Source organism: Sus scrofa, chromosome 14 (assembly GCF_000003025.6).
Source record: "Sus scrofa isolate TJ Tabasco breed Duroc chromosome 14, Sscrofa11.1, whole genome shotgun sequence".
Taxonomy (NCBI): domain Eukaryota; kingdom Metazoa; phylum Chordata; class Mammalia; order Artiodactyla; family Suidae; genus Sus; species Sus scrofa.
The window spans coordinates 125,096,410-125,123,957 of record NC_010456.5 but is presented as its reverse complement, the minus strand read 5'-3'; the positions used below and the strand labels follow the sequence as shown (position 1 = coordinate 125,123,957).

General features: G+C 41.7%; 1 protein-coding gene and 1 long non-coding RNA gene across 9 annotated transcripts in view; one reads left to right on the top strand and one right to left on the bottom strand.

Moving 5' to 3' along the window:
* LOC110256765 lies at positions 1,564-17,794 on the bottom strand. The gene is made up of 3 exons (XR_002338710.1): positions 15,737-17,794; positions 3,781-3,868; positions 1,564-1,823 (listed from the first exon to the last, which is right to left on the bottom strand). It is a non-coding gene; the product is annotated as an uncharacterized LOC110256765 (long non-coding RNA).
* Positions 15,236-27,548, top strand: part of ABLIM1 (actin binding LIM protein 1) — a 348,912-nt gene continuing 336,599 nt past the window's right edge. For 3 of the 8 annotated variants that reach the window (XM_021073372.1, XM_021073357.1, XM_013983756.2), the window contains exon 1: positions 15,238-15,458. In XM_021073372.1, coding sequence (XP_020929031.1) covers positions 15,446-15,458 — 13 coding nt within the window. In that variant the 5' untranslated portion in view covers positions 15,238-15,445. Of the gene's footprint in view, positions 15,459-27,548 lie in introns of all 8 variants that reach the window. The other 5 variants (XM_005671476.3, XM_021073379.1, XM_021073365.1 and 2 more) reach the window with 5 other exon arrangements.

Below are 27,548 nucleotides of genomic sequence, written 5' to 3'. Positions count from 1 at the left end.
TCATTTCCTAGTGTCACAGATGGGTAGTTAGTTACCCTTAAGCAGAACATCGCCGGTATTTACACTTTGAATTTCTAGGTATGTACTTTAAAATGAAGAGTTAGAATTGCTGATAGGAACTGAAATATTTCTGTAATTCAAATAAAACTACGGAAGAGAGAAAAGCACCAACAAAACAATTAGGTCGTATATCCTTTTGTTGTTCCCTGATCAAATGAATATGGAGAAAGCATATTTGAACACTGGCAATTTAGACTAAGATGTGAATAACGTTCTGGTTATATGATCATAAATTTTGGAGTTCCCGTCGTGGCGTAGTGGTTAACGAATCCGACTAGGAACCATGAGGTTGCAGGTTCGATCCCTGCCCTTGATCAGTGGGTTAACGATCCGGCGTTGCCGTGAGCTGTGATATAGGTTGCAGATGCGGCTCGGATCCCACGTTGCTGTGGCTCTGGTGTAGGCCGGTGGCTACACCTCCGATTCGACCCCTAGCCTGGGAACCTCCATATGCCGCGGGAGCGGCCCAAGAAATAGCAACAACAACAACAAAAAACAAAAAGACAAAAATAAATAAATAAATTTGTCAGTTTGTCATCAGAGAGTTCTGCAAGTTTAATCTTTTGTTAAAAACACAGCTTATCATTAATACTTCCTGTGAAAGAGAAAGAACGGAGCTTTATTTATTTATTTATTTATGTATTGTCTTTTAGGGCCGCACCCACGACATATGGAAGTTCCCAGACAAGGGGTTGAATCGGAGCTGCAGCTTCTGGCCTTTTGGCCTTAACCTACTGAGTGAGGCCAAGGATGGAACCCACATCCTCACTGATACTAGTCAGGTTCATTACTGCTGAGCTATGATGAGACCTCCTGGAGCTGTATTTATTATTTAAGAACAAAGGGGGGGGGGCTCAGAGAGTAACGTCAACTTCCTATACTGAGTATATTCAAGTAAGACAAAATTTAAAATAAGATAAAAAAGTATATATAAGATTTAAAATAACAAAATAAATAACTGATATAAAATAACACTAGTACTGGAGTTCCCTGGTGGCCTAGTTGTTAAAGGATTTGGCATTGTCACTTCTGTGGCATGAGTTTGATCTCTGGCTGGAGAACTTCCACATGCTGTGGGCACACGCCCCCCCCCCCCATAACACTAGTACTTGCATCAAATTTCAAAACCACTTAAGGAAAGAAATTAGCTTCAATGCTTGTTAGTTGTGTCTCATTAGAAGTGGGTTCTGATGCCACTAACAACCCCTGGCTACTGCCACTGTGACTTTTCTGGACTTAGGAGGGGTCCAGAAAAGTTCAAGGGACCCTCCCGGCGATTGTATATGACTTCTAGCTAAATCTTTAGTCCTCATCATTGTTGGTTTCTGGCCCTCAACTTCCTTAAGGCATTAAAGCAGAATTTTCCTGAATTGTTCGCTCCATGGTGTTTTAAATCTGAACCTTATGCTATCCACTGTAACTTTTAGTGATAAAGGGATACTCCAGACCTGGTATTACCACACAGGTCACAAATACAGAAAAGAGGGACTCAAGAGGAAAAAGAAAGATTTAACCCACTTTATTATTTTTTTTCTCCCCCACAGAAAGTTTCACTTCCTCTGGATCTGCCACCTCCTTTGTTGGGGAGCCCATTGTGTATTCTCAAGGACTCAGTGTGTTCCACAAATGATATCAAAACTCCCCCTTTCTGAAGATGACGTGGTAAAAAGAGAAGATCTTGGCTTTCTTTCATGGGTTTGAGTGTAAGAGTGCTTGAATACAAACTGATTTCCTGGAAATACAGCAGCCTCAACATTTTTAATCTGTGAATGATAAAGAAAAAAAAGTCACAGCCTCAGCTTGTGAGTCACAGTTAAAAAAAAAAAAAATCAACACAACCTTCATCCCCAGCAATTTTATTTCTAAGTATCTTTCCTAGACATGTATTTGCAAATGATCATAGAAACATGTTCAAGCATACTCAATGTAGCATTGTTTGTAACAGCGGGGGAAAAAAAAAAAAACACAACTGACCAACTAAGGAAAAATGGCTGAGTAAACTATAATGCAGTGAGTGATACAACAGAATATACCCCTAGTATGCACATCCGAAGGATAAAATGGATCTATCTATCTATCTATCAATCATCTATCTATCTATCTATGCATCTATCATCTATCTATCTATGCATCTATCTGTGGAAAATCTTTACGACAAATTTTTTTTGTTTGTTTGTTTTTGTTTTTTGTCTTTTCTGGGGCCACACCCACAGCATGTGGAGTTTCCTAGGCTAGGGGTCTAATCGGAGCTGTAGCCTCTGCCTATGCCACAGCCATGGCAATGCCAGATCCGAGCCACGTCTGTGACCTACACCACAGCTCCTGGCAATGCTGGATCCTTAACCACTGAGTGAGGCCAGGGATCGAACCTACAACCTTATGGTTCCTAGTTGGATTTGTTAACCATTGAGCCACAACGGGAACTCCCAAGACAAATTGTTAAATGAAGACAGTAATTTGTAGAAAAATATTTCTCTGTGTATATGTACACACACATACATAATATATACTGTATGTAAACAAAGAAAAAAGGTTCAGAAGGCTACCCATCAAACCAATTGCAGTGATTACCTCTGGGGAAGAAAGTTGGGCTTGGGTGGAAGTTGGCTTAAAGTGGGTTTTTGCTCTGATTGAATTTTTTACAATGTGTATTGATGTACTGCTTTGAAAATTAAGCATGTAAGAGTAAGGGACAAGGAAGTAAAGCAAGAAGATGTGCCGTGTAGTACAGACTGGAAACAACCAACCTGTATCCAGGTTGTGGTCTGCCACTTATTTGACCTCTCTACTTCAGTTTCATCCCCTGTAAAATGTGGGTTACAACAGTGCCCACCTCAGAAGGTGGCTGTAAAGAAGAAATACGATATGTGTCAAGTAGTTAGCACCTAGAATGAGTTATGTAAGTGTTAGCTAGTATTATTGATGAAAAGAAGAATAAATCATTGGTGATTCCTCTTTAGTCAGAAAAATTATTACTTTTCTTCCTATTTTGGCACTAGTGGGACCTCAGGAAATGTGCCTTAAAAAATCAATATCAAGAAGCCCTGGAGATGAGGCTTTTCGTGGTCTTGCTATTATCCAGTCATCCTGGAACAAAAGGCAGGATGGTCAATTGGAGTGTACAGCCCAGCCAACATTCATATCAAACACTGTGCTGGGTGCCTGAGACAAAGACCAAGGAGACAAGTTTTCTTCTTTCATGGAATTCATTTTGTGTGATGAGAGGTATGGGGGAGGGGAGAATCCAATCAGGATACAGATCATCTCAACACAATGTGGTGCTCTAATGGGAACAATGGAGGCAGTTAGAAAAGGAACAGGTGGAAACAAAGAAAGCTTCCTGTAAGAGGTGTTGACTCTGAAAAGATGGAACCAGTTAGCTGTGACAATAAGGAAAGAATGGGCATCCCAAGCAGAGGAAACATGATTTATGTAAGGGAACTACTAGCAGTTTGGTGCTGTTTTTAATGTAGTATGTATAGGTTTTTATGATGTGTGGGTGTTTGGGTAGCAAACAGAAGGGGTAGGGGAGGAATGGTTGGAGGAAGTAAAGAGTAACAAGTTTGGAAGGGTAATGACAACCAAAGGTGACCTTAGTTATGTAGTATCAATGTTGTAATAAGAGCAGAAAGCAAGATTGTAGTGGAAAGATTACTGAAGACAGCCTGCCTTGGCAGATCAAGGGATTCTATATAAGAAGTCTCAACTTTGAGAAATAACCTCTTGAAAAAATATTGCAAAACAGTTTCTGAATTCTTCTATGTTGAATGTAGTAGGTCATGGCAGGCCAGTGCTCTTGCTGCAACATCTAGAGGGAAAAAAAGGATAAGTTACAAAATTCATAGTTGAAAAGATATCAGAGAGTTGGGCAAGCAAGACTATATGAACTAAATTTCCAGACAGGGTAGAGTCTTTCCTAGGTAAGCTGTAAATGTCTGGCCATTTTCTTCTCTGGAGATATTTGCCAGTTCTGGGTGATGACTAAGAATCAGGCTTGGCCTAGGAAGAGGGACTCCCTCCAGGGAAAAGAGATACAAGTTGCTTTCGGTGGTTGTGTGGGGCTGGCTAGACAGATTGTACACTCCTGTAGAGCCAAACACAAAGGACCATTCGCTGGTTCCTAGGTGATGCATCATGCTAGGAACTTAGCCAGAAGCTTCTAAAAGGTGGAGTGAAAGATCTCAGTTTCACAATACTTAAGAGATGAAGTCTGACTCTAAGGAGGGGTCCTGCCACAAATATATAGTCAGTTACTTCCTCAAGACATTTGCTAAATATTGAAACTGCATGGCATCAGAGGGCAAAGAGATAAACTCAAAACCTCTAAAGGGAAGAGCTGACTCTGAAGAGCTGGAGAGACACAGACCCAGCAGGTTCTCAATCAAAAGCCAGGAGGGCCATACCTGGGAAATGGATGAAAAGCTATCCCTGTTTAGGTTGAGGTGATCTGCTTACTTGATGGAAAATGACATCATATGTAGCCTCTGGATTCTTATATACAATGTCCGGCATATAATCAAAATTACAAAATATGTAAAGAACAGGAATTTGTGGCTAATAATCAAGAGAAGAAACAGACAACATAAGCAAAGCCACAGATGATTATATATTACAGTTAACTGACAATGACTTTAAATATAACTATGACTAATAAATTAAAGTACGGAAAAATGGATGAAAATATAGAGAAGTCCAACAGAGAATTTCTAATTTATATTTGTATTTATAAAAAAGAATCAAATACATAGTGTAGAAATGAAAAATATACTATCTGAAGTTTTTAACGTTTTGGATGAGTTTGGCAGCACATGGCAAAGGCAGAGTGAATGAACTTGAGGATGAGTCAGCAGAAATTATCCAGATTGAAATACATAAAATATTATGGAAGAAAAAGAACAACACATAAAGACATGTGGAACACAAATAGTCTAAGAACAGTCTGACTTACTTATTACTTAAGAGAGAGAGAGTGGGGGGCAGAAGAAATTTATAAAAGCATTAGCCCAAAAATGTTTAAGAAGACTACTGAACCCCAGCAGGGTTAAATAAAAGAAAATTACACATAACCATATCATAACCAAACTGATGAAAGCCGAAGATGAAACAAATCTTAAAAATAGGTAAAAAGTGGAGTTTCCATTATGGCTCAGTGGGAACGAATCTGAGGATGCAGATATGAGGATGCAGGTTTGATCCCTGGCTTCGCTCAGTGGGTTAAGGATGCAGTGTTGCCATGAGCTGTGGTGTAGGTTGCAGACGAGGCTCAGATCTGGCGTTGCTATGGCTTGTGGTGAAGGCCAGTGGCTATAGCTCCAATTTGACCCCTAGCCTGTGAACCTTCATATGCTGTGGGTGCAGCCCTATAAAAAAGGAGGTTAAAAACACATTTTACCTTCAAAAGAACAAGAATAAGAGTAATTACAGTCTTTTCAACAGGAACTATGGGAAAAGATGATGAAATAGTATCTTAAAATTGCTGAAAGAAAAAAATTTTATGTACCTTACAATGATCACAAATATTTTACCTGTACCAATTATTGCTTTGTTGTCTGCTATCGCTATTTATGGCCATTTTTAGGTCTTTGGAACATTCTTTAGCACTCTGAGTTATGTGGCCTCACACTCTATTAATATTATATAATTTGAGGCTTTGCAATTGTGCAGCATAAAGATCACCCATGCTAGGCATTCCCTTTGTGGCGCAGTGGTTAACAAATCCAACTAGGAACCATGAGGTTGTGGGTTCGATCCCTGGCCTTGTTCCTGGGTTAAGGATCTGGTGTTGCCATGAGCTGTGGTGTAGGTTGCAGACACAGCTTGGATCTGACATTGCTGTAGCTTTGGCGTAGGCCAGCAGCTACAGCTCTGATTAGACCCCTAGTCTGGGAACCTCCATATGCCTCGGGTGTAGCCCTGGAAAAGACAAAAAGACAGGAAAAAAAAAAAAAAGATCACCCATGCTAGATTATGCACATGGGCTCTTCAAACTCCTTTAAGGTAAAGTTTACTTTTGTATTCCACTGACTTGACTCTGCAGTCAGATCATAGCATCGGTGTAATACTTTCATCAGGAGCGGACATTACTTTGACCTTATCAGCAAGAGTCTTCTGCCTGTATGTTCGGAATATTGCTTGTATTAGTAACTTTTATTCTAATTTTTGTAAGATATAATGTTGAGTCCCAGTGATGTGAGGTATTTTAAAAGCCATTATAAACACCGGGTTTGGAGTTTAGTCATCAATTATAGGCCAGGTCATTTTTCTTCATGTCATTTAAGAGTTCCCTACATTCACAGGGTGGATGGGGCAGTTCACAATATAAGCAGCAGCGCCATCACTGAGCTGGAAGTTCCTTGCTGTGTGATTTAACGTATCTAAATAGTGACCTGGAGGATTTCTAAAACATGTCGCTGGTCCTCTCTTAGATTCACTTGTTAAGTGGAGCGGAATAGTGCGAACTTTCTCTGACTATTATATCCTCTCTGGACTGTCGATGAACATCCAGTTATTCACTGTTTGGGTGGCTCACCTCTCTCCTAAACTAAGGAGACACCAGCCAGCAGCAGGTAAGTAATCCCTGATGATTAGAGTTAACCAGTTGTGACTTCCCATCTCTCAGATGTTCCATTGAACATCCAGATACATTCTTCTCAGTCTGCTTGAATACCTTATATTTTTTCTCTCCCTTCCTTCCTCTCTCCCTCCTTCCCTCTTTTTTGCTTTCTCCTTCCTTCCTTCCTTCCCACTGGTTCCTGGAGTGGGCACCATTGGACAACTAATATTTTTTGCCTGGGCTCCTGTAAGCACCAGAATCTGACCTTAACTGCCTTGATTCCCTAGGACTGATTTCTTTTCATGATGAAGCCTACATCTAAAATATTTAACACCTCACTCTGCTCTCCCAAACCCTGCCACCAGCCCTCATGTCTATATTCGAGTCCCTTCAAATTTCACGTTCTGGCTGGATCTGGGCTCAGTTACACATTCCTCTGGTTTTTGTTTGTTTGTTTGTTTGTTTTTACTTTTTCTCTCCTTTTTCAGTCCAGTTTTTCTGTTAACCCATGTTACTGCCTACCTCTGTGTAACTTTACCAGTATGCTGCATGACCAGCCGTTCACCCTCTGCTTCAAACTAACAGTTTCTTTATGTTAGGGGTGCCACAAAATGATAAGCAAAGCATTTGATGTTAACTAAAGGATAGAACAGAACCATTCAAATCATCATTTCCAAGAAGTTGACTGATGCTAAAGACCCCAAGTGATATCAATGCTCCACCACCAAATGGCCATTTTAAATGTGAAATCACTTAAATGTCTTAGATGTGGCTACAGTTAGGAGGCTGAGAAGAATTGAACCCAGGTTCAGAATGGAAGTGGTGGACAATTAGGTTGGTGTCTTCAGATATTAGCTCAGTCAGAAGATAGGCATTCGAAGGATTCATCTTCTTTGCTTCCCTTTTTAAAAACGTCACTGTAATGAGTTCCCTGTTGTCCAATCTCTAAAAATAGTTGTTTCATGTATTTCATTCAGTTTTTTATCTATTTGATGTGGGAAAGCAAGTCTAATTATTGTTACTTCATCATATTCAGAAGTGAATTTCAGTTTGTAACCTTTTAATTTAATTTAATTTATGTATATATTTTATGGCCACACCTGCAGCATATGAAAATTTCCGGGCTAGGTGTCAAATCGGAACTGTAGGTGCTGGCCTAGGCCACAGCAACTCTAGCTCCAAGCCACCATCTGTGACCTGCACAGAGTTTGCCATAACACTGGATCTTTAAACCACTGAGCAAAGCCAGGGATGGAACCTGCATCTAGCTGGGTTCTTTTTTTTTTTTTTTTTTTAATTTTTTATTTTCCCACTGTACAGCAAGGGGGTCAGGTTATCCTTACATGTATACATTACAATTACATTTTTTCCCCCACCTTTTTCTGTTGCAACTGAGTATCTAGACAAGTTCTCAATGCTATCAGCAGGATCTCCTTGTAAATCTATTCTAAGTTGTGTCTGATAAGCCCAAGCTCCCGATCCCTCCCACTCCCTCCCCCTCCCATCAGGCAGCCACAAGTCTCTTCTCCAAGTCCATGATTTTCTTTTCTGAGGAGATGTTCATTTGTGCTGGATATTAGATTCCAGTTATAAGGATATTATATGGTATTTGTCTTTGTCTTTCTGGCTCATTTCACTCAGGATGAGATTCTCTAGTTCCATCCATGTTGCTGCAAATGGCATTATGTCATCCTTTTTTATGGCTGAGTAGTATTCCCTTGTGTATATATACCACATCTTCCAATCCAATCTCTGTCGATGGACATTTGGATTGTTTCCATGTCCTGGCTATTGTGAATAGTGCTGCAATGAACATGCGGTGCACGTGTCTCTTTTAAGTAGAGTTTTGTCCGATATATGCCCAAGAGTGGGATTGTGGGGTCATATGGAAGTTCTATGTATAGATTTCTAAGGTATCTCCAAACTGTTCTCCAAGTGGCTGTACCAGTTACATTCCCACCAACAGTGCAGGAGGGTTCCCTTTTCTCCACACCCCTCCAGCACTTGTTATTTGTGGATTTATTAATGATGGCCATTCTGACTGGTGTGAGGTGATATCTCGTAGTTTGCATTTCTCTTATAATCAGCGTGTTGAGCATTTTTCATGTGTTTGTGGCCATCTGATATCTTCTTTGGAAAATGTCTATTCAGGTCTTTTGCCCATTTTTCCATTGATTGATTGGTTTTTTGCTGTTGGGTTGTATAAGTTGTTTATATATTCTAGAGATTAAGCCCTTGTCGTTGCATCATTTGAAACTATTTTCTCCCATTCTGTAAGTTGTCTTTTTGGTTTCCTTTGCTGTGCAAAAGCTTTTCAGTTTGATGAGGTCCCATGGGTTTATTTTTGCTCTATTTCTATTGCTTTGGGAGACTGACCTGAGAAAATATTCATGATGTTGATGTCAGAGAGTGTTTTGCCTATGTTTTCTTCTAGGAGTTTGATGGTGTCCTGTTGTATATTTAAGTCTTTCAGCCATTTGGAGTTTATTTTTGTGCATGGTGTGAGGGTGTGTTCTAGTTTCATTGCTTTGCATGCAGCTGTCCAGGTTTCCCAGCAATGCTTGCTGAATAGACTTTCTTTTCCCATTTTATGTTCTTGCCTTCCCTTGTCAAAGATGAATTGACCATAGGTGTCAGGGTTTATTTCTGGGTTCTCTATTCTGTTCCATTGGTCTGTCTGTCTGTTTTGATACCAGTACCACACTGTTTTGATGACTGTGCTAGCTGGGTTCTTAACCCACTGAGCCACAATGGTAGCTCTAGTCTGTAAAATTTTTAAAAATATCTGCTCTATATGTAACTGCCTCTTTTTATTTTTAATATTATTCACTTTTGCTTTCTCTTTTTTTAGTCAATTTCACCAAGAGATTCATTTTATTATTCTTTTCAAAGAAACAATCTTATCCTAGTTTATCATTTCAAATGTATCAATATTTAGTTACATTTATCTGTATGTAAACAAAAATTTTTCCCTAGTTGTTTCTTCCATCACACACCTTTTATTTTTATTTATTTTTTTTTTTTTTTGGCCTCCCTGTGGCATCAGATCCGAGCTGCAGTTGTGACTATGCCACAGCTGTGGCAGCATTGGATCCTTAACTTACTGTGCTGGGCTGGGGACTGAACCTATGTCCTAGCACTCTAAAGGTGCCCCAATCCCCTTGCAACATAGTGGGAACTCCCATCTCACACATTTTAACAGGTGTCATTTTTTGCTATATAAATATATTTCTATATTATGTATATTTGTAATTCCTTAAGTGGAAAATTCAGTATTTGTTAATCCTTTTTTTTTCTTTTCTGGGGGTGCACCCTCGGCATATGAAGGTTCCCAGGCTAGGGGTCCAGTTGGAGCTACAACTGCCGGCCTACGCCACAGTTGTGACCTACACCACAGCTCATGGCAACACTGCATCCTGAACCCACTGAGCAAGGCCAGGGATCGAACCTGCATCTTCATGGATGCTAGTGGGTTCGTTAACCACTGAGCCTCAATGGGAACTCCAGTATTTGTTTATTCTAAAATATCTTTATTTTGTTCTCATTTTGAAAGAGTTTGCTGTGTACACAGTTTAATTGGCTAGCTATAGTTACAATCTAATTACAATTCCATTGTCTTCTGGCTTTCATCATTCCATTTAAGAAGTCTATTGTCAGCCTGTTGTTTCTTTGTGGGCTATGTCTTTTCTCTTTGTCTTTGGTGTTGTTCAGTTTCAATACAAAATATCTAGGTCTGCATTTCTGTTTATCTTGTTTGATATATGTTGCATTTCCTTTATTTGTGAATTTATGTCTTTTTGCTAAGTTCTCAGATATTATTTCTTTAAATTCTGTCTCTCCCCCATGTTTTCTTTTGTCTTTTTTTTTTTTTTTTTTTTTAGGGTGGTACCCATGGAATATGGAGGTTCCAAGGCTAGGGGTCCAATCAGAGCTGTAGCCACTGGCCTACACCAGAGCCACAGCAACATGTGTGATTCAAGCCATGTCTGTGATCAACACTACAGTGCACAGCAACACCAGATCCTTAACCCACTGAACAAGGCCAGGGATCGAACCTCCATGTTTTCTATTCTCTTAGGACTCCTATTATTTACACATTAGACCATTTCATCCTACCTTCTAGATACCTTAATCTTTTTTTGTATTTCCAATTTCTAATGTTCCAGAGCTGTATTCTTAGCAGATTTTATTTTTTTAATTTTTAATTATTTTTTATCTTTTTAAATTGCTCAATGAATTTTATTACATTTATAGCTGTACAACAATCATCACAACCAAATTTTATACCATTTCCATCCCAAACCCTCAGTTCATCCTCCCACCCCCCAACCTGTCTCATTTGGAAACTATACGTTTTTCAAAGTCTGTGAGTCAGTATTTTGTTCTGCAAGAAGTTCATTGTGTCCTTTTTTTTAGATTCCACGTGTAAGTGATAGCATTTGATGTTGATGGCGTTGTCTGACTGACTTCCCTTAGCATGATAATTTCTAGGCCATCCATGTTGCAAATGCCATTATTTCTTTCCTTTTAATGGCTGAATAATATTCCATCATGTGTATGTACCATGACTTCTTTATCCACTCCTCTGTCGATGGACATTTAGGTTGTTTCCATGTCTTGGCTATTGAAAATAGTGTTGTAGGGAACATTGGAGTACATGTGTCTTTTTGAGTTATGGTTTTCTCTGGATAGATGCCCAGGAGTGGGATTCTTAGCAAATTTTAAACATCTATGTCCATTTCACTAATTCTTTCTTTGGTTCCAAATAATTTTGTGTTTTATCCATCCATTGAATTAAAAAAATTTCAACAGTTGATATTCAAAATTTTGACTTTTTTTTGAATTTCACATGGTCATTTTTGGTAGTCTCTTGGTATCTTTTGTTACTTTATTATTTTCTATTTCATCTTATTTTATATTTGTTATCTGGGAATGACAATATCTGAAGTACTTACTATCTATATCTGCTATTCTTCTATCTGTTGTTTCTGATGATTCTTGTTCAAAGTGGCATTCTTTTTTGTATACTTAATTATCTTTGATTGTGACATCATTTTTGGTTGTTCATCTGTCAGATTTTATCAGAACAGAATTTTTGTTGCTTCTCTTGGGAGCCAGGGATACTACTGTCCTGGGATCATTTTAGCCCCCTTTAGTAGCCCAGCTTTATGAAGAGTCTCAAGGTTAGCTCCTTCACCTTGTATATTTTCTGACTTTCTCCTACTAGAACATAAACACCATGAGGACAAGGAACTAATCTAACTGGTTTGCCTTATCTTCCTCACTGCCTCATACGTGGTAGATATTACAAAGGTATTTGCTGAAAATTATTGAGTAGTTCCAATTGCCCTCCCCCACCCCCGCCTTTTTTTTTTAAAAAAACCTTGAAGTTATACAAAAAGCAGAATTGTAGTGATGGTGCATCATCAATTGAAAAGCTCTGTATGAATCCATATTCAATCACTTAAAGAGTCAATAAAGAATTGAAAACACTAATAAGGTATATTAACTTTCCTTCTATTAGGATTTAAAAGAGTATTTTTGGCAAGAGCCAAATAGTAGGATCTTTTTTCAAACACAGACTGGAATGTGTTTCTTCCCATTGGTCTATCCAAACTTCTTTTTATAGTTCCAACCAATAGACTGTACTTTATTTCCTAACTTGGAAAAGTGGCATTAACATTTTTAAGAAATTCATTGCATCTTATAGTTTGCTTTTACAATGATTTCAGAACTATTCTGTTATCTTAGATGAGAAATTTGTTAGGCTGTTCAAGCTACTAATAGGAACTTGGTTGCTGTGTGATTGGAAGAATTAGTTTCAGATTTGTAAGATTATAGGAAGAGATTCTGGAATGATGTGTTTGATCCTAACAGCATTTCAATCATAACCCCAAAGTATAAGCAAATCATATATATTTTAAAATCTGAACTGGTATTTAACCTGAAGAAGACTAAAATTAAATTCACAGGGGAAACTTTTTTTAGCCAAAGATAATCTTTGATAGTAAACTTACCGTTTCCCAACTTGGCAGCCAATCAGGTACTGAGTACTAGTGTGTGCCTAACAGTTTTGTGTAAGATGTCTTATTTCAGACTTACATATAGGAGTGTATTTTTTTTTTTTTTGGTCTTTTTGTCTTTTTAGGGCTGCACCCGTGGCATATGGAGGTTCCCAGACTAGGGGTCCAATCGGAGCTTTAGCCACTGGCCTGTGCCAGAGCCACAGCAACGTGGGATCCAAGCTGTGTCGAAACTACACCACAGCTCACGGCAATGCTGGATCCTTAACCCACTGAGCAAGGCCAGGGATCGAACCTGCAACCTCATGAATGCTAGTCAGTTTTGTTAACTGCTGAGCCATGACAGGAACTCCTAGGAGTGTATTTTATAAGCATCTGTGTAGTCTATCATAAGCATTTTAAGGACAAGAGTAAGCTCTGTTCATTATTAGGCTTTTGCACTGTACCTGTAATTCTGGTGTAAGATTATAAAGACCAGAACTGTTGTGGCTTTTAGAGTAAAGGGCTGGATATTAACACAAGAATAAAAGAAGAAAGTCACACAAATATGAGACCTGTCTATCTTACTAGCATGCGATATATGCTCTGTGATATATTTCTACAACAAATTCAGTTCAGATTATGTAAGTATTTCATTTCAAGGAAGTTAAAATCAGCTGGACATACAGGAAACACATACAACAAAACTATGAAATGGCAACACAGAGCAGTGTATTCATTAAAAACAGGTGGTTCCGAAATACAAGCTATAGAAGTTGAGAGAAAGAGAGATCAATGTGGATAGTTTGAGAATATTTCAGGAGGAGGCAGTATATACATTTATTTGGGTGAGGGGGAGGGCATTTGGGAAGAGCAATGGGAATGAACAATGAGAATGAGGGAGAATAGATATTGTGATATATTTAACAACAGAGGGAAAAGTATCCTGTCTACAACATTTTCTCAAAGGAGTAGCTAGAGATGATGCTGGAGAGGTAAGAGCATAGATTGTGAAAGTCCCCAAAATTTTCGTGGACCTTAGCTCCATAGAGACATGGACAATGTCTTTTCAGTTCACTCTGGTACCAACCATAGAGACTGGTATATAGTATGTGCTCAATAAAATGCCATTGAATGGATTAACTGTATGGATAAAGACACTTTGAAATGTTGAGCTTTATCTGGAGATTGGCGAGACTCATTTGGAGTTTGAAGATGTCACATTATAAATAGTGTTTTAGGAAAATAGGCAATAGACAATAGACAAAATAAACTGGAGGGAGTGAAGGGAGGATGTAGGGAGAGCAGTGGCTTTCCTGTAATCATCCTTTGGGTGAGAAAGGTCAACAGTGAGCTGAGATAGTGGGAAAGAAGAGCTGTTTTGAAACTGAAGCAAATGGATTGTGATTTGTTGGCAGGTTTTTCTCCTAGAAGATATGAAGGGGATGTTGTCAAGATGGATAAATAATGAGTTAATTTTTGTAGTTGGTAGTTTGAGAATTTCTACTCTCATTATTTGGCTTTTTTTCTAATATTTCCTTCCCCACATGATTATTTGATTGAGCTTTTTTTCCCCAATGATGTCAATTATCCACCAATCATTTTTTAGAGATTTTTTTCACCTATTCTTTGAATATTTCTGAATTATCAGACTTACACAGCTCTCATCGTATCAGGATAGATTTGGGAACTGCTTACATAGAAAACAACTAGAATATCTGTTGTGAGGGTGTATAGAGAAATAGCTACAGGGAAGGGAGTGTGAATTCCTGAAACTGCAATTCAGGGATCAGTCTTAGAGGTTTAATAAGTTACTGCACTGTTCCTCAAAGCTTAGAACCCCACCTCTTCAGTTCAGAACTTCTTGATCTGGTGGCTGTTGGAAGGTTGCTTACTAGCATGAAGCTCTAGGTGATAACCCTCCAGGGCAGAAGGAGACTGTTCTTGTATTTTTTCTTTTTACTCTGATACATAGGAAAGGTGGATTTGTTTAGAGTGTCCGTTGTATTCTCCAAGCTTAGCTCAGCCCCGCCCCTCCCTGACCCTTCAGAGGATACGATGTGTTTAGACATTTCTTGAGTGTCAGTTGCCTCAGGATACTGCACTAGGTCAGCCCTGTTCTCCAGGGATACCTCAAAGGTCCCGGGAGGAAGAGTCCGCCCATCCCACCCGGGCCGACTTCGAGGGGTGCCACTGGTCCCTACTTTTACTTTGACCTGCGTGCGGACCACCCAAAGCCCTCCTCCCACTGAGGGCCAAGCCCCCCAGGCAACCGTGGTCTCCCCGCCTGACCTGAGCATCACTAGGGGAGGGGACAGAACAGTTTCTTTCTTACTCTCTCCCTCTGAGATCAAAGCGGGAGGCCGGAAGGCCACCCAGAACGGCAACACTGGTATTATTACTACTATTATTATTTTTTTAACGAGGACCCAGGTCGGGGAAGGGAAGACGCAGGCCTCATCGCACGCCGCACCTCCGCTCGCTTGGGGACAAAAGCTCGGGCAGGCGGCGCGCCCCCGCGGCCGCTGGACCCGGTGGGCCTGGCTGCGGGCCGGGCGGGGGAGGCGGGAGGCGGGCCCCGCCCAGCGCGGGCCTCGGGCTGTCAGCGTTGCCGCGCCCGGCGGATCCCCGTGCCCGCCGCGTCCCCGCCCGCCGGCCGCGCTGCGCCCAGCGGCGCCAGGTGTCCTGCGGGAGGCGTCCCCGCGCGGCCAGCCGCCTCCCCGCGCGGGCGGGCGCGGGTGCACCGGGTGCGGCTCGGGGCTATTTTCCTCCCCACGCCCTGGCAAGTGTCTCCGGCGCCCTCCCTGCTGCGGCTCCTGCTGCCTGAACCATGTCCGCGAGGGGTAAGTGGGGGCCAGGTGGGCACCGTCCACGGACCCCGCGCCCGGTCCGGCGGGGCGGACTCAGACCAGGGCGGGCCGGGCAGGTGCGCGAGGGCGAGGGGCTGCGAGAGCCGCGCCGGCCGCAGCCCGGCCTGAAACTTTGGCATTAGATCCCCGGGCTCTGGGCGGCCGGGTGGGTGGGGGTGGTGAGGGGGTGGTGGTGGAAGGAAGCCCTCGCCCTTGACCTTGATCCCCGGATGTGGGCGAAGGCTGAGGGCCAAGGTCGGTGTCCGGCTTACCTGTACCAGTCGCACGTCTGGGCTGGGAGGGCGCGGGGGGATGGGCTCGCCGCTGCCAGGCCGGCCGGAGAGCGGCCTGAAGGGTTGACCGGGAGGGAGGAAGAGGTATTTTTTTCCTCCTTTCTTGTTAGCATTTTGCAGCTTGGTTATGGAAGGTATCCAGGGCTTGATGCAGTAAGATTTAAAGCTGCAGTAGCTTACACTCCATTAACAAAAAGTAAATTCTACCTGTACTCTTTCGCATTGATCTCCCTTTCACCTCAAGGCGTTTTCTTTCTGGAGTCAACAGATTACTGCAGGTGAAACTGGGCAAAAGAAAAAAAAAAAAATCAGAATTGCTTTTTAGGCAATAGGGAAGGGAATGTATTTCTTGCCATCTGGAGCCAGCGGTGATGCTGGGAGAGTGGGTTAGTCATAGCTCAGTGGCTGCTACTATGAGTGAAATATTAAAGAGATCAAGTCATTGTGCAGCTTGCCAGCAATTAAGGCAAAGTGACTTGGTTTCTCTGCCATAAGCCTTTAAGGAAAATATTGATTATTTTTAGAAAGTACATTTGCAAAGCAATAAGTATCACCCCTTTTGATACCCTGAAGCTTTAAGAGGAGTTGAGGAGTAATTTTTTTTCACCCCAAAGGGTTAACCTTGCTTTCTGAGAGGAGTGTAAGAATTTCATAGGTATCGGATAATTAAGTGTTGCCTTTCAGGGTTCATTCTGGGGCATGTAAGGAATAAAGTAAATTCTATCGATTGTTTAAACTCTTTTTTTAAAAAACTGGTCTTTGATGGTCTGGCAATGTGGTTGGTTGGTTCTGTGCCTGGAAATGGGGTGATGCCGGGGAGTCGCAGTGAGGGAAATTTACATCATAGATCTCACCTGGGGTGATATGGGGCCCTGAGACACTACCTGCCTGATGAAGCCTAATGATTTCTATGTATTAGAGAAAAGAAAAAAGAGGGTGGAACAGATATGATTACAGGGAACTGGATGTTTGTATGGGATCTTCCATGTGATCTCAACTGCATAATCTCTGAACTGTGTTCTAAGACAGGCTTTTGGTCCTGACCTCTGTCCTAAGTACAAAGAACACGTGGGGACCAGTTCTCATAGGTTGTAAAACTCTCTGTGGTCAGAGTCCACTTCTGATGTGGCTTTGTGCCACCCAAACCTCTTAGTACACAGATCCTTGCACTTTGTAGGAGCCAAGTAGCTCCTGGGAACCTTGGTCTGTCCTAGGAGGCAACAAGTTCATTACATAACCCCCCAGTTTCACCTTGCCTCTGGCCCCTTCTATTACAAGGTCCCTGTGGTTTATCTAAGGATACAAAATGAAGATGGCCCCATTGATTCAGAGGCTAGAGCACTGAATTGGGACTTGGTTCTTGAATATGTCTTCTTGAACCTGACTTCGAGCAGGATGATCTGGAGTCAGACACGGACATTTCACTTAATCTGTCTTGTTTCGCCTTGAAATTCATGTTGGTAATCTTGCATTTAACAGTTTAGAGTCTGACTATTATGTCAGAGAGAGGAAAAAATGTGATAAATATCAGTTATTATGTGTCTAACACTTGACATGTGTTCTATCAATTAAGCCTCACAGTAACTGAATCAAGTAGATACTGTTTTTACCTCCCCAATCCAGCAACTGGCCTGAGCTCCAGCAGTGGGTAGATGGCAGATCCTGATTTTTAGCCAGGTCTGTGTGCCTTTTCATCACGTCCGCTTTGTTCTACTGCCCCTCTATTACTCATCCTTGGAATATTATAGTAAACATCATGGTCATTGAGTTACTGAGAGAGAAAAGGCCCTATTCTTGAGATTGAAAGGAAATGGCCTTAGGAGGTAATTTGGAATTCCCAGGACATTTCGGAATGCCTTCGTGGACATTTGGTAATGGTCAGGTGAGGGTAACCTGGCCATTGGTCCTTGGTGTTGTTATTCCTCTGATATCCCCACTCTAGTTCCTCCTCTTACACTTTCAGGACCAGGACTTCCTAGAAATTACCAGTGACTGGGTTTTTCCTTCTGTTTTTATGAAGTACTTTCATTTTTATGAATTTGCGCAAAAAAAAAATTCTAAATGATTAGTAGAGTGCCTAGTATAATAGCTACTTGAATTCAGCTCATGTTGAAAAATGTCTGTTTGCCATTTATTTTTTTATGAAAGATGTTTTCAGAACTGAGCTCTATGCTTTTCTTCTCTTTTTTTTGTTTTTTTTGTCTTTTTGCTCTTTCTTGGGCCGCTCCTGCGGCATATGGAGGTTCCCAGGCTAGGGGTCTAATCGGAGCTGTAGCTGCCAGCCTACACCAGAGCCACAGCAACGTGGGATCCGAACTGCGTCTGCGACCTACACCACAGCTCACGGCAACGCCGGATCATTAACCTACTGAGCAAGGCCAGGGATCGAACCCGCAACATTATGATTCCTAGTTGGATTCGTTAACCACTGCGCCACGACGGGAAATCCTCCACTATGCTTTTCTAATGGAATACCTGCTCTCATCTCTATTCCTGACAGTAGAGATAAACCTTTAGGGTCAGAAAGTTAATGTGTCTGCTTAAATACCAAACTTATCATTAGGAAGGTGTCTAGATATTGGACAGATGAGTCTCATTAATTTAAAAAGTGATCACTGGAGTTCCCGTCGTGGCGCAGTGGTTAACGAATCCGACTAGGAACCATGAGGTTGCGGGTTCGGTCCCTGCCCTTGCTCAGTGGGTTAACGATCCGGCGTTGCCGTGAGCTGTGGTGTAGGTTGCAGACGCGGCTCGGATCCTGCGTTGCTGTGGCTCTGGCGTAGGCTGGTGGCTACAGCTCCGATTCGACCCCTAGCCCGGGAACCTCCATATGCCGCGGGAGCGGCCCAAGAAATAGCAACAACAACAACAACAAAAAAAAAGACAAAAAGACCAAAAAAAAATAAAAAATAAAAAAATAAAAAGTGATCACTGCTTATTTCTAATATCTAGACTTGTAGGTTATAGCAGGGATAGGATAGAAATATTTTTTAAAAATTGAAAACATTGAAGTCAATGGAGCCTCATAAAAGTACTTTTATTAATAGTGCTTAGAAAAATATTTTTGAGTTAATGTCTTTAAGATACAGAATACTGGAGTTCCCGTCATGGGCTTAGTGGTTAACGAACCCGACTAGTATTCATGAGGATGCGGGTTCAATCCCTGGCCTGGCTCAGTGGATTAAGGATTTGGCATTGCTGTGGCTGTGGCTGTGGCTGTGGCCGGCAGCTGTAGCTCCAGTTCGACCCCCAGCCTAGGGACTTCCATATGCCGCAAGTGTAGCCCTAAAAAAGGACAAAAGACAAAAGACAAAAAAAAAAAAGATATAGAGTACTAAAATTTAATTCATTATTCAAACTAACAATTAAAGTGATTCTTAAATTCCATGGTAAGTTAAGACATTTCCCACATTGTGGTCTTTTAGAATAGTCTCATCAAAGAATTTTAATTTGGTGTTGTATTTTTACTGCTAGAGATCAAAATGGAGCCATCATGCCTTGATTTTTGAGTTGACAAAGTGGAGGAAATTATAACACCTAGAATAACCTTTCCAAATCTGGGAAGAATCGTCTTGATAACCTTTTAAAAATGTAGACTCTCAGGCCTCATTCCAGGTCTAATGGATCATAAATTCTAAAGGTAGAGCCCAAACATCTATATACCACGTGAAAAGCTCCCCAGGTAATTCTGAGGATCATTAGATTCGAGCAGGGTCAAAGAATCATCTGTCGTATTTATTAAACATGCTGATACGAGAGTTCTGCTTCAGATTGACTGACTCTGGCTAGTCAGGGAAAGGCCTGGAAATCTGAGTTTTTAAATAAGCTTCCGTTGATTCTTATATACAGGCAGACTCGGCAGCTACTGAATCAGAGTTTGTTACTTGTAATTCAGAGTTCTGTACCATCCATCGAGTTTTGAAAAAAGCTGTTCTTGAGTTATAAAAGTAATGTGTTGAAATTTATTATCAACGTATTAATATTATGAAAATATCTTCATGTTTTAATGGCTCTATTAAATATTTAAATTGTAAAGTATTATATTAAAATCCAAACAGAAGTATATTAAGTTAAAATGAACATTTTCTATTTGTATTCTCTTCTGAGGAAATCCTCAGAATCAAGCATGGCAAACAGTGCATACTGAGTATGTCTCCTTCCCAGAAATTTCCATCTAGTTAGCTTTTGGTTCAGTTCAATAAATATTAAATGCCTGTTTGGTATAAGACACGTGGCAGATGATAGGCACTCTACACAGAAGAGAACACTCATGAGCCTATTAGGTTTTAGGAAGCTCGAGGCTTGAAAAAAATAGACCCGGGGTGTAAGGATAGAGTCCACTGTGCTGGCAGAGAATTAACTCAAAGTATGTATGTTCTAAAAATGTTAGCTCAGTCTTGCTATCTTTGCTTTTCAGAATTTCCATAAAACTAAGAGCAATGTGAATGTTCGCCCATTGGAGAAATGAGCAATACGGTACAGCTATTCTATAGGCTGCTATGCACCTGTTAGAAAGACTGAGTTAGGTCTTAGGTGTTGGTCTGGAATGATGGCCACAATACATTATTAAGTGAAAAGAGCAAGTTTTATGATAAAATATATGTAATATAGGATCCCAGTTCTATAAACTGAGACAAGGCTTTCATTGTGCATATGTGCGTGTGTGCCAGGAGCATAGAGAAAATCAAAGAACAGTACACACCCAGCATTTAATAGTGGTTAAGAAAAGTCAAGGGTAAAAAAAAAAGTCAAGGGTAAAACAGTTAAAGTCAAGGTTAGGGAGGGGAGAGAGTTGGCTTTTCTTTGAAAATATCTTTGTGTTGCTTGCTAGCAAGTGGATATAGCTTTAAAAGACTGAAAGAAAAACTGAACAAAGGAAAAATGTCCACTTCATCCCCACATATTTATTTCATTTATTCAAGTCAGGGATAGAGATTTTTATTCATTAATTCAACAAACATTTATTGAACACCTGTTCCATGCCAGCAGTCAGTGACTAGGACACAACCTATATCCTCAAGGAACTCACAGTTCTGTGGGGGAGACAAATACATAAATACTCTTTTTTTTTTTTTGTCTTTTTTGCCATTTCTTGGGCCGCTTCCTCGGCATACGGAGGTTCCCAGGCTAGGGGTCGAATCTGAGCTGTAGCCGCTGGCCTACACCACAGCCACAGCAATGTGGGATCCAAGCCATGTCTGCAACCTATGCCACAGCTCACGGCGATGCCAGATCCCCAACCCACTGAGCAAGGCCAGGGATCGAACCCACAACTTCATGGTTCCTAGTCGGATTCGTTAACCACCGAGCCACGACAGGAAGTCCCATAAATACTCTTTGTAAAAGGAGATGCTGAATACAGAGAGGAAGAGAGGGAGAATGTGGGCTTGAGAGTTTTAAGACAAAGGGGTGGTGCCGAACATAACCAGGGAGGCGAGGACCATGGGATCAGGTGAGGCTTCTGGAAGAAGGCAGGGATATTTTCTTGGAGAACGAGTTGGATTTAGCCAAATGAAAAAGGATGGGGTGGAGGGAAAGGCTTTCCAGGGAGGCTTGGGCGTGGAAGAAACAGTTGTATGTGTGTGTGGATCTGGAAAGCATGTAGATGGGGGATGCAGGTTTGCCAGGCAGACGGGGGCCAGATCTCCGCTGAGTGAGGAGGTGCAGTGGGCACCTGGCGGAAAGACCAAGGACGTAGGGATTTTCATTGAACAGGCAAGTGTGGTTCCAGGGAGCGCAGTGGAAGGTTGTCAGTAGTGGGTGGGAGAGAAATGTGTAGCAGGAAGGGAGAAGCACAGGGCAGAAGGGATGAGGGGGGAGAGGAAATGAACGAGGCTGGGGGCTCCCTGTCCTTTCCATGCGGACTGCAGGAATGCGGGAGGTAGTTGGACACGATTGGCCTCAGATGTCTGAGCTCTGAAAGGAGGAGTTCTGCTTGTAGACCAAGCTGAACCCTGAGCAGTATTGGCTGAAGGCAGAGAGGTGGTGAGGGCTGCCATCGGCTTATAGCATAGCAGCTAAGCCCTGTGCTGGACAGTGGCTCTTTCCTAGGGCTGTGGTGCACTGGGACCCTAGGAATCGGAGCTACCCTCATTTTTGCTGATGTCTTCAGCTTCCATGTTAACACAAGTAGGCTCAACCAACATGAATCTGCTAACTGGTAAAGGAGAGACTTCCATCCTGTGTCTTCTCTCTTGCTTCTTGCTGCAACTCTGTGCCTGTTAATACCTCTAGTTCCTTCACTCTACTTATTAGTTTCTTTTATGGTGATGGTGCAAAGATTCATGCACTCAGAGTTCTTATTTGGTGTTATGGGAGGAGGACTTTTTCTGGCCTATATTAGCTCGCGTTTTTCCTCTCTTGAGTTACAGAACTCTGAAGCAACTTATCAAACTGAAGAAAAAGAACAATATATTTGAAAGCCAAGATTAGCCACTATAAGCTTTGGTGTTTTAGAAAATAAAACAGCAACATACTACACTTCATGGAAGTCCTTTGTTTCATGTAAAATCAATGGGTTCCAATTAAGTAGGTTTTTTTTTTTTTTTTTTTTTTTTTTTTTTTTTTGCTTTTTGCTTTTTAGGGCCACACCCACAGCACATGGAGGTTCCCAGGCTAGGGGTTGAATTGCAGCTGCAGCCACCAGCCTATACCACAGCTCATGGCAACGCCGGATGCTTAACCCACTGAGCGAGGCCAGGGAGCAAATCTGCATCCTCATGGATACTAGTCAGGTTTGTAACCGAGGGAGCCACAACAGGAACTCTGAGAGGTAGTTTTTGACATGAGCTTCTCACATGTAGGAGAATCACATTTCGGAAAAGATTTTCAGAAGGTTGAATTGTTTACACATTGTATCTGTGAACAGAGTTATAAATATATTTTTAAAATTCAAGGAGTTCCTGTCGTGGCTCAGTGGTTAATGAATCTGACTAGGAACCATGAGGTTTCAGGTTCGATCCCTGGCCTTGCTCAGTGGGTTAAGGATCTGGCGTTGCCGTGAGCTGTGGTGTAGGTTGCAAACTTGGTTTGGATCCTGAGTTGCTGTGGCTGTGGCGTAGGCTGGTGGCTACAGCTCCGATTCGACCCCTAGCCTGGGAACCTCCATATGCCGTGGTAAGCGGCCCTAGAAAAGGCAAAAGGACAAATAAATAAATACATAAATAAAATTTGAGACCTCATGTAGAGAAGGTTGAGTTAATCATACTTCTCCACTTATGCAGTTCATCAGGTCCTTCCCTTGTTCAGGTTACTTATTGACTTATTTTCTTGCCTTGTTCAGTTTATTTACTGATGCATTTTTATCCCCATCCCCCAATCCCACTGCCTTTTGCCAAAGGCAACTATTCTAATACAGTTGATGTATGTGTCCTTGCATTTGAAGTAAAACCAATTCTTAGACCAGTACTTATATTTAAAGCTGTAAGTACAAAGTTATTTTACATTACGTGTGAATATGTGTCTCTGTGTTTCCAAGATTAATCAAAATCTTATGTGGATATCTGATTTTATGAAAATATATATATATTTATATTGATCTTATTTGGAAGTTTACATAACTTAATGCAACAGCGAGCCTTGTTCTTCTAGGGACTCGATGTACAAAGTGAAAAGAGATTGTTCTCCATCCCAAAGGAATACAAACTAAGGGGTGTGTGTGATTGTGTGTGTGTGTATAAAGTTAGGCACACAACTGACCAGGATAGGAGGTGATAAACATTATCAAGTAGGAATAATCCCACTGCTAGGGGAGTTTCAACTACTTTGTGCCTGGAGCTAACAAGAACACCTTCCGTTCACAGAGGACATGGAATTTGAGTCAGATCTCGAAGGATAAGTAGGGATTCGGTAGGGAGAATACTGAAAGGTGTGCTTCCTTTCAGGAGGAACAGCTCAAGTATAAACATGGGAGACTAAAACTGCAGGACACGTGGGGAGGCAGGAGTCAGTGAGATATGAGAAGGTCATAAGATTTGGGGGGAGCGGGGGAGGACAAATAGAGACCCCAGGGAAATGATGTGTTGAACCAGGAAGCCTTTCCATCAAAGGCTTTTCCTTAACAGAGAAGTGCAGACTTAAAGAAGGGAAGCGAGAGGGCTGTCCTTGGTACATTCAGATAATTCATCCCCTAAAGTTGTTCAGCTGCACAATATTGGAGGTGGTATTTTATTGCCAAATTATATCTCAGTGACTTACCTTTTTTTTTTTTTTTTTTTTTTTTTTTTTGCTTTTTAGGGCTACACCCATAGCATGTGGAAGTTTCCAGCTTAGGGATCCAATCAGAGCTATAGATACCGGCCTGCACCACAGCCACAGCAACATGGGATCCGAGGCATGTCTGTGTCCTACACCATAGCTCACAGCAACACTGGATCCTTAACACACTGAGCGAGGCCAAGGATCAAACCCGCATCCTTGTGGATACTAGTCAGATTCGTTTCCACTGAGCTGCAATGGGAATTCCCTCAGGGACTTACATTTTATCCTGACCACAATTCTCATTTAGGTAAAAACCTTACCCAAAGCCTCTTATGTTTCCTTTCTGATGGTCAATTAGGCTCTCTGAGTCTTAGCTTTAATTTTGTACCTGACACCAGAACATTCCAATCTTAAGGATGCTGCCACACGGGAGGGTTGAATGCAGCACAGCCAAGCAACATTTCTGACTACGGCGAAGGGGAGGGGTGAGGCCATTTCTCCAGAAGTGTGCCTTCCTAACAGATCCTGTTTTCACCTGCACACCGCTAGTTCCTTCAATTCTAGAGAGGAACAAAGCAGCAGTAGTTCATAGAACCTCTTAAAATGAAAGGTGGAATTTTGTAAAATTTTATGGAGCAATATCTTTGAGAGGGTAAATTAGGCATCATCTTTCTTTTTCCATCATCTTTTGGGGGAGAAAGGTTTCCTTTTTTGTGGGCCTTCTCTAACTTCTCTAACTTAATCCATAGGAGTGTTTACTTACATACTTAGTACCAATCACTTGATGCAGTGTGACCTTTTGTTGCTCCATTCGCAAGGTGCTACTTCTTAAGCCCAGAACTTGTGGCATCATTATCTGCTTAATCATTATTTCTGATTACTTGGTAGAGACATGAAAAAGATCGTGAGTGGTCAGAATTTCCCCGGATTAAAGCAGCAGGTTCTAGGAGTATCATCCATTCATCCATCCATCCATCCATCCATCCATCCATCCATCCATCGACATCTATGGAGCCTTCCTAGGGTTCATAAGAACCATCATCAAACATCCATCATCAAACATCTATATTTATTACATTTTATAACATCACTTGGAGTCAACAGCACATCCCTCCTTCACTGTCCTATTCTCTTTCAAAATATGCAACACTAGCAGCTTATGCCTAAAAGAACCTGCTTTGTTCATTTTCCTTAAGGGCTTTTTTGCTTTTTAGGGCCACACTCATGGCCTATGGAGGTTCCCAGGATCTTGAACCCACTGGGCAAGGCCAGAAATCGAACCTGCATCCTCTTGGATGCTAGTGGATTCCTTTCCACTGTGCCACAACAGGAACTCCAAAGACTTTTTGAAGTTCTGTGGTCCTCTCTCGCAGCCCATCTTGTCTACTCATCCTGGTGACAGTACGGCAGGGCTAAAAGGCTCTATGACTCTACCTCATAGATAAAGCAATCCTAGTGTTCCCCTTCGGTTCTCCTGGGTACTCCCATTTTCAACCCTTGTTTTCTCCTCCACAAGTTAGAGAACACTCTTCTCTGCCTTTGGAAATGCTTCACAATCTAGAGCACAAACGTCAGACAGCAGCCTGAGGAGAAAATCAATTGACTTACAGACTGGAGAGGAAATTGGTATAAGAGTTAAGAATGAGGGGGGAGGGAGAAGGAAAGGGGAAGAGAGGGAGAGAGAGAGAGACTAGGAGAGCACAGAGGATTTATGTTGATTAAACAAGACTATTACAAACTGGAGTTTCCACGGGTGGCTCAGTGGTTACCGAATCCGACTAGGAACCATGAGGTTTCGGGTTCGATCCCTGGCCTCGCTCAGTGGGTTAAGGATCCTCAGTGGGTTAAGGATCTGGTGTCGCCATGAGCTGTGTTGTAGGTTGCAGACGAGGCTCGGATCCCGCATTGCTGTGGCTGTGGTGTAGGCTGGGACCCCTAGCCTAGGAACCTCCATATGCCATGACAGCAGCCCAAGAAATGACAAAAAGCCAAAAAAAAAAAAAAAAAAAAAAGACTATTACAAACTGAAAATAGACATCAGATTTGAGTATAACCTAGGTATTTGCTAGTGTAAATTGAATTATCACATTGTCCTTTATTAAAGGTGGAATGGAAGCTAGTGGGGTTGAAATTTATCTTAGATATAAAAAGGAGACCACAATGAAGAAAATACTTTTTCCTCTCCCTTCCGCCAAGAACAGAAATGCCAACAACTTAGGTAAAAATTTCTGGACAGCAAGCCAGAAGACAGTGTGAGGGACAGTGGTTAAGTCTTTTGCCCTTTCAGACTTCCTCACTGATATTCTATTAGCTAATATTTATTGAACCTCTTTTCTAGAGTGGTCAGATTTATTTCAAATCCATTCCTGGACAGACAGTACTAATATATTGATGAATGTAGTTACTTAACAAATATTTATTGAGTACTCAGGAGTGAGGATTGTCGTGATTTGGGGGTGAAAAAGTATTAAAAGGTGTTAGAATTTGTGATTGAAAGAGGCTGGAGCAAAGAGGGCTGATCAGCTTTTATTGCTGACATTAACTTACCCTTAGACTATGGCACCATGTAAGTTATTGTCCAAATGGGAACCTTCAGTCTAGGATGAATGCTAGGCCTGGCAGGATACTGGGACGTCGGTGTATGGGGGGTTATCTCAGGCAAACTGGGACTGTGGCCTTCCTAACCAGAACAGGTCCTAGCCAGCATGTGTTTTGATGGCAGCGTATTCCTTGGTCTCAAAGGAAGAATTTTTTTAGTATCTGAATATCTGCCTGGAGTGTTAGCTGCATTGTGTATTAGCTCTATCAAAATTTTAACTTAAATCCTAGGCTTGGTGTTTCCTGGTGGTTCAGTGGGTTAGGGATCCAGCATTGTCACAACAGCAGCTCTGGTTACTGCTGTGGCTCGGGTTTGACCCCTGGCCTGGGAACGTCCACATGCCCTGTATGTAGCCAAAACAATTTTAAAAAAAGTCCTAGGGTGGCCATCTCCTCCTCACCAATCCAGCCCATTTCTGGGCTATTTTTTCTCTCATAGGAAGTCGTTATCCTCTGGTGTAATTACCATTACAGATGAACAATGACATTTGATATGAAGTCAAAACCCAGGTGAATTTTTAAATTTGGGGGAAGTAATTCACATGATAGTTTTCTTCGACTGGGGTAAATTATCTAGAGAAAAACTTGCGAGAAGGAAATGTTTAGTGCCCTTGATCTTCCATAGTCATTTAAAATGAATGACTTGGGAGGGAGTGGGATGGACGGGGAGTTTGGGGTTGGTAGATGCAAACTATTACATCGAGAATGGATAAGCAATGGGGTCCTACTGTACAGCACAGGGAACTATATCTAATCTCTTGGGATAGAACACGATGAAATATAGTATTAGAAAAAGAATGCATGGAGTTCCCGTCGTGGCGCAGTGGTTAACGAATCCGACTAGGAACCATGAGGTTGCGGGTTCGGTCCCTGCCCTTGCTCAGTGGGTTAACGATCGGTGTTGCCGTGAGCTGTGGTGTAGGTTGCAGACGCGGCTCAGATCCCGCGTTGCTGTGGCTCTGGCGTAGGCCGGTGGCTACAGCTCCAATTCAAC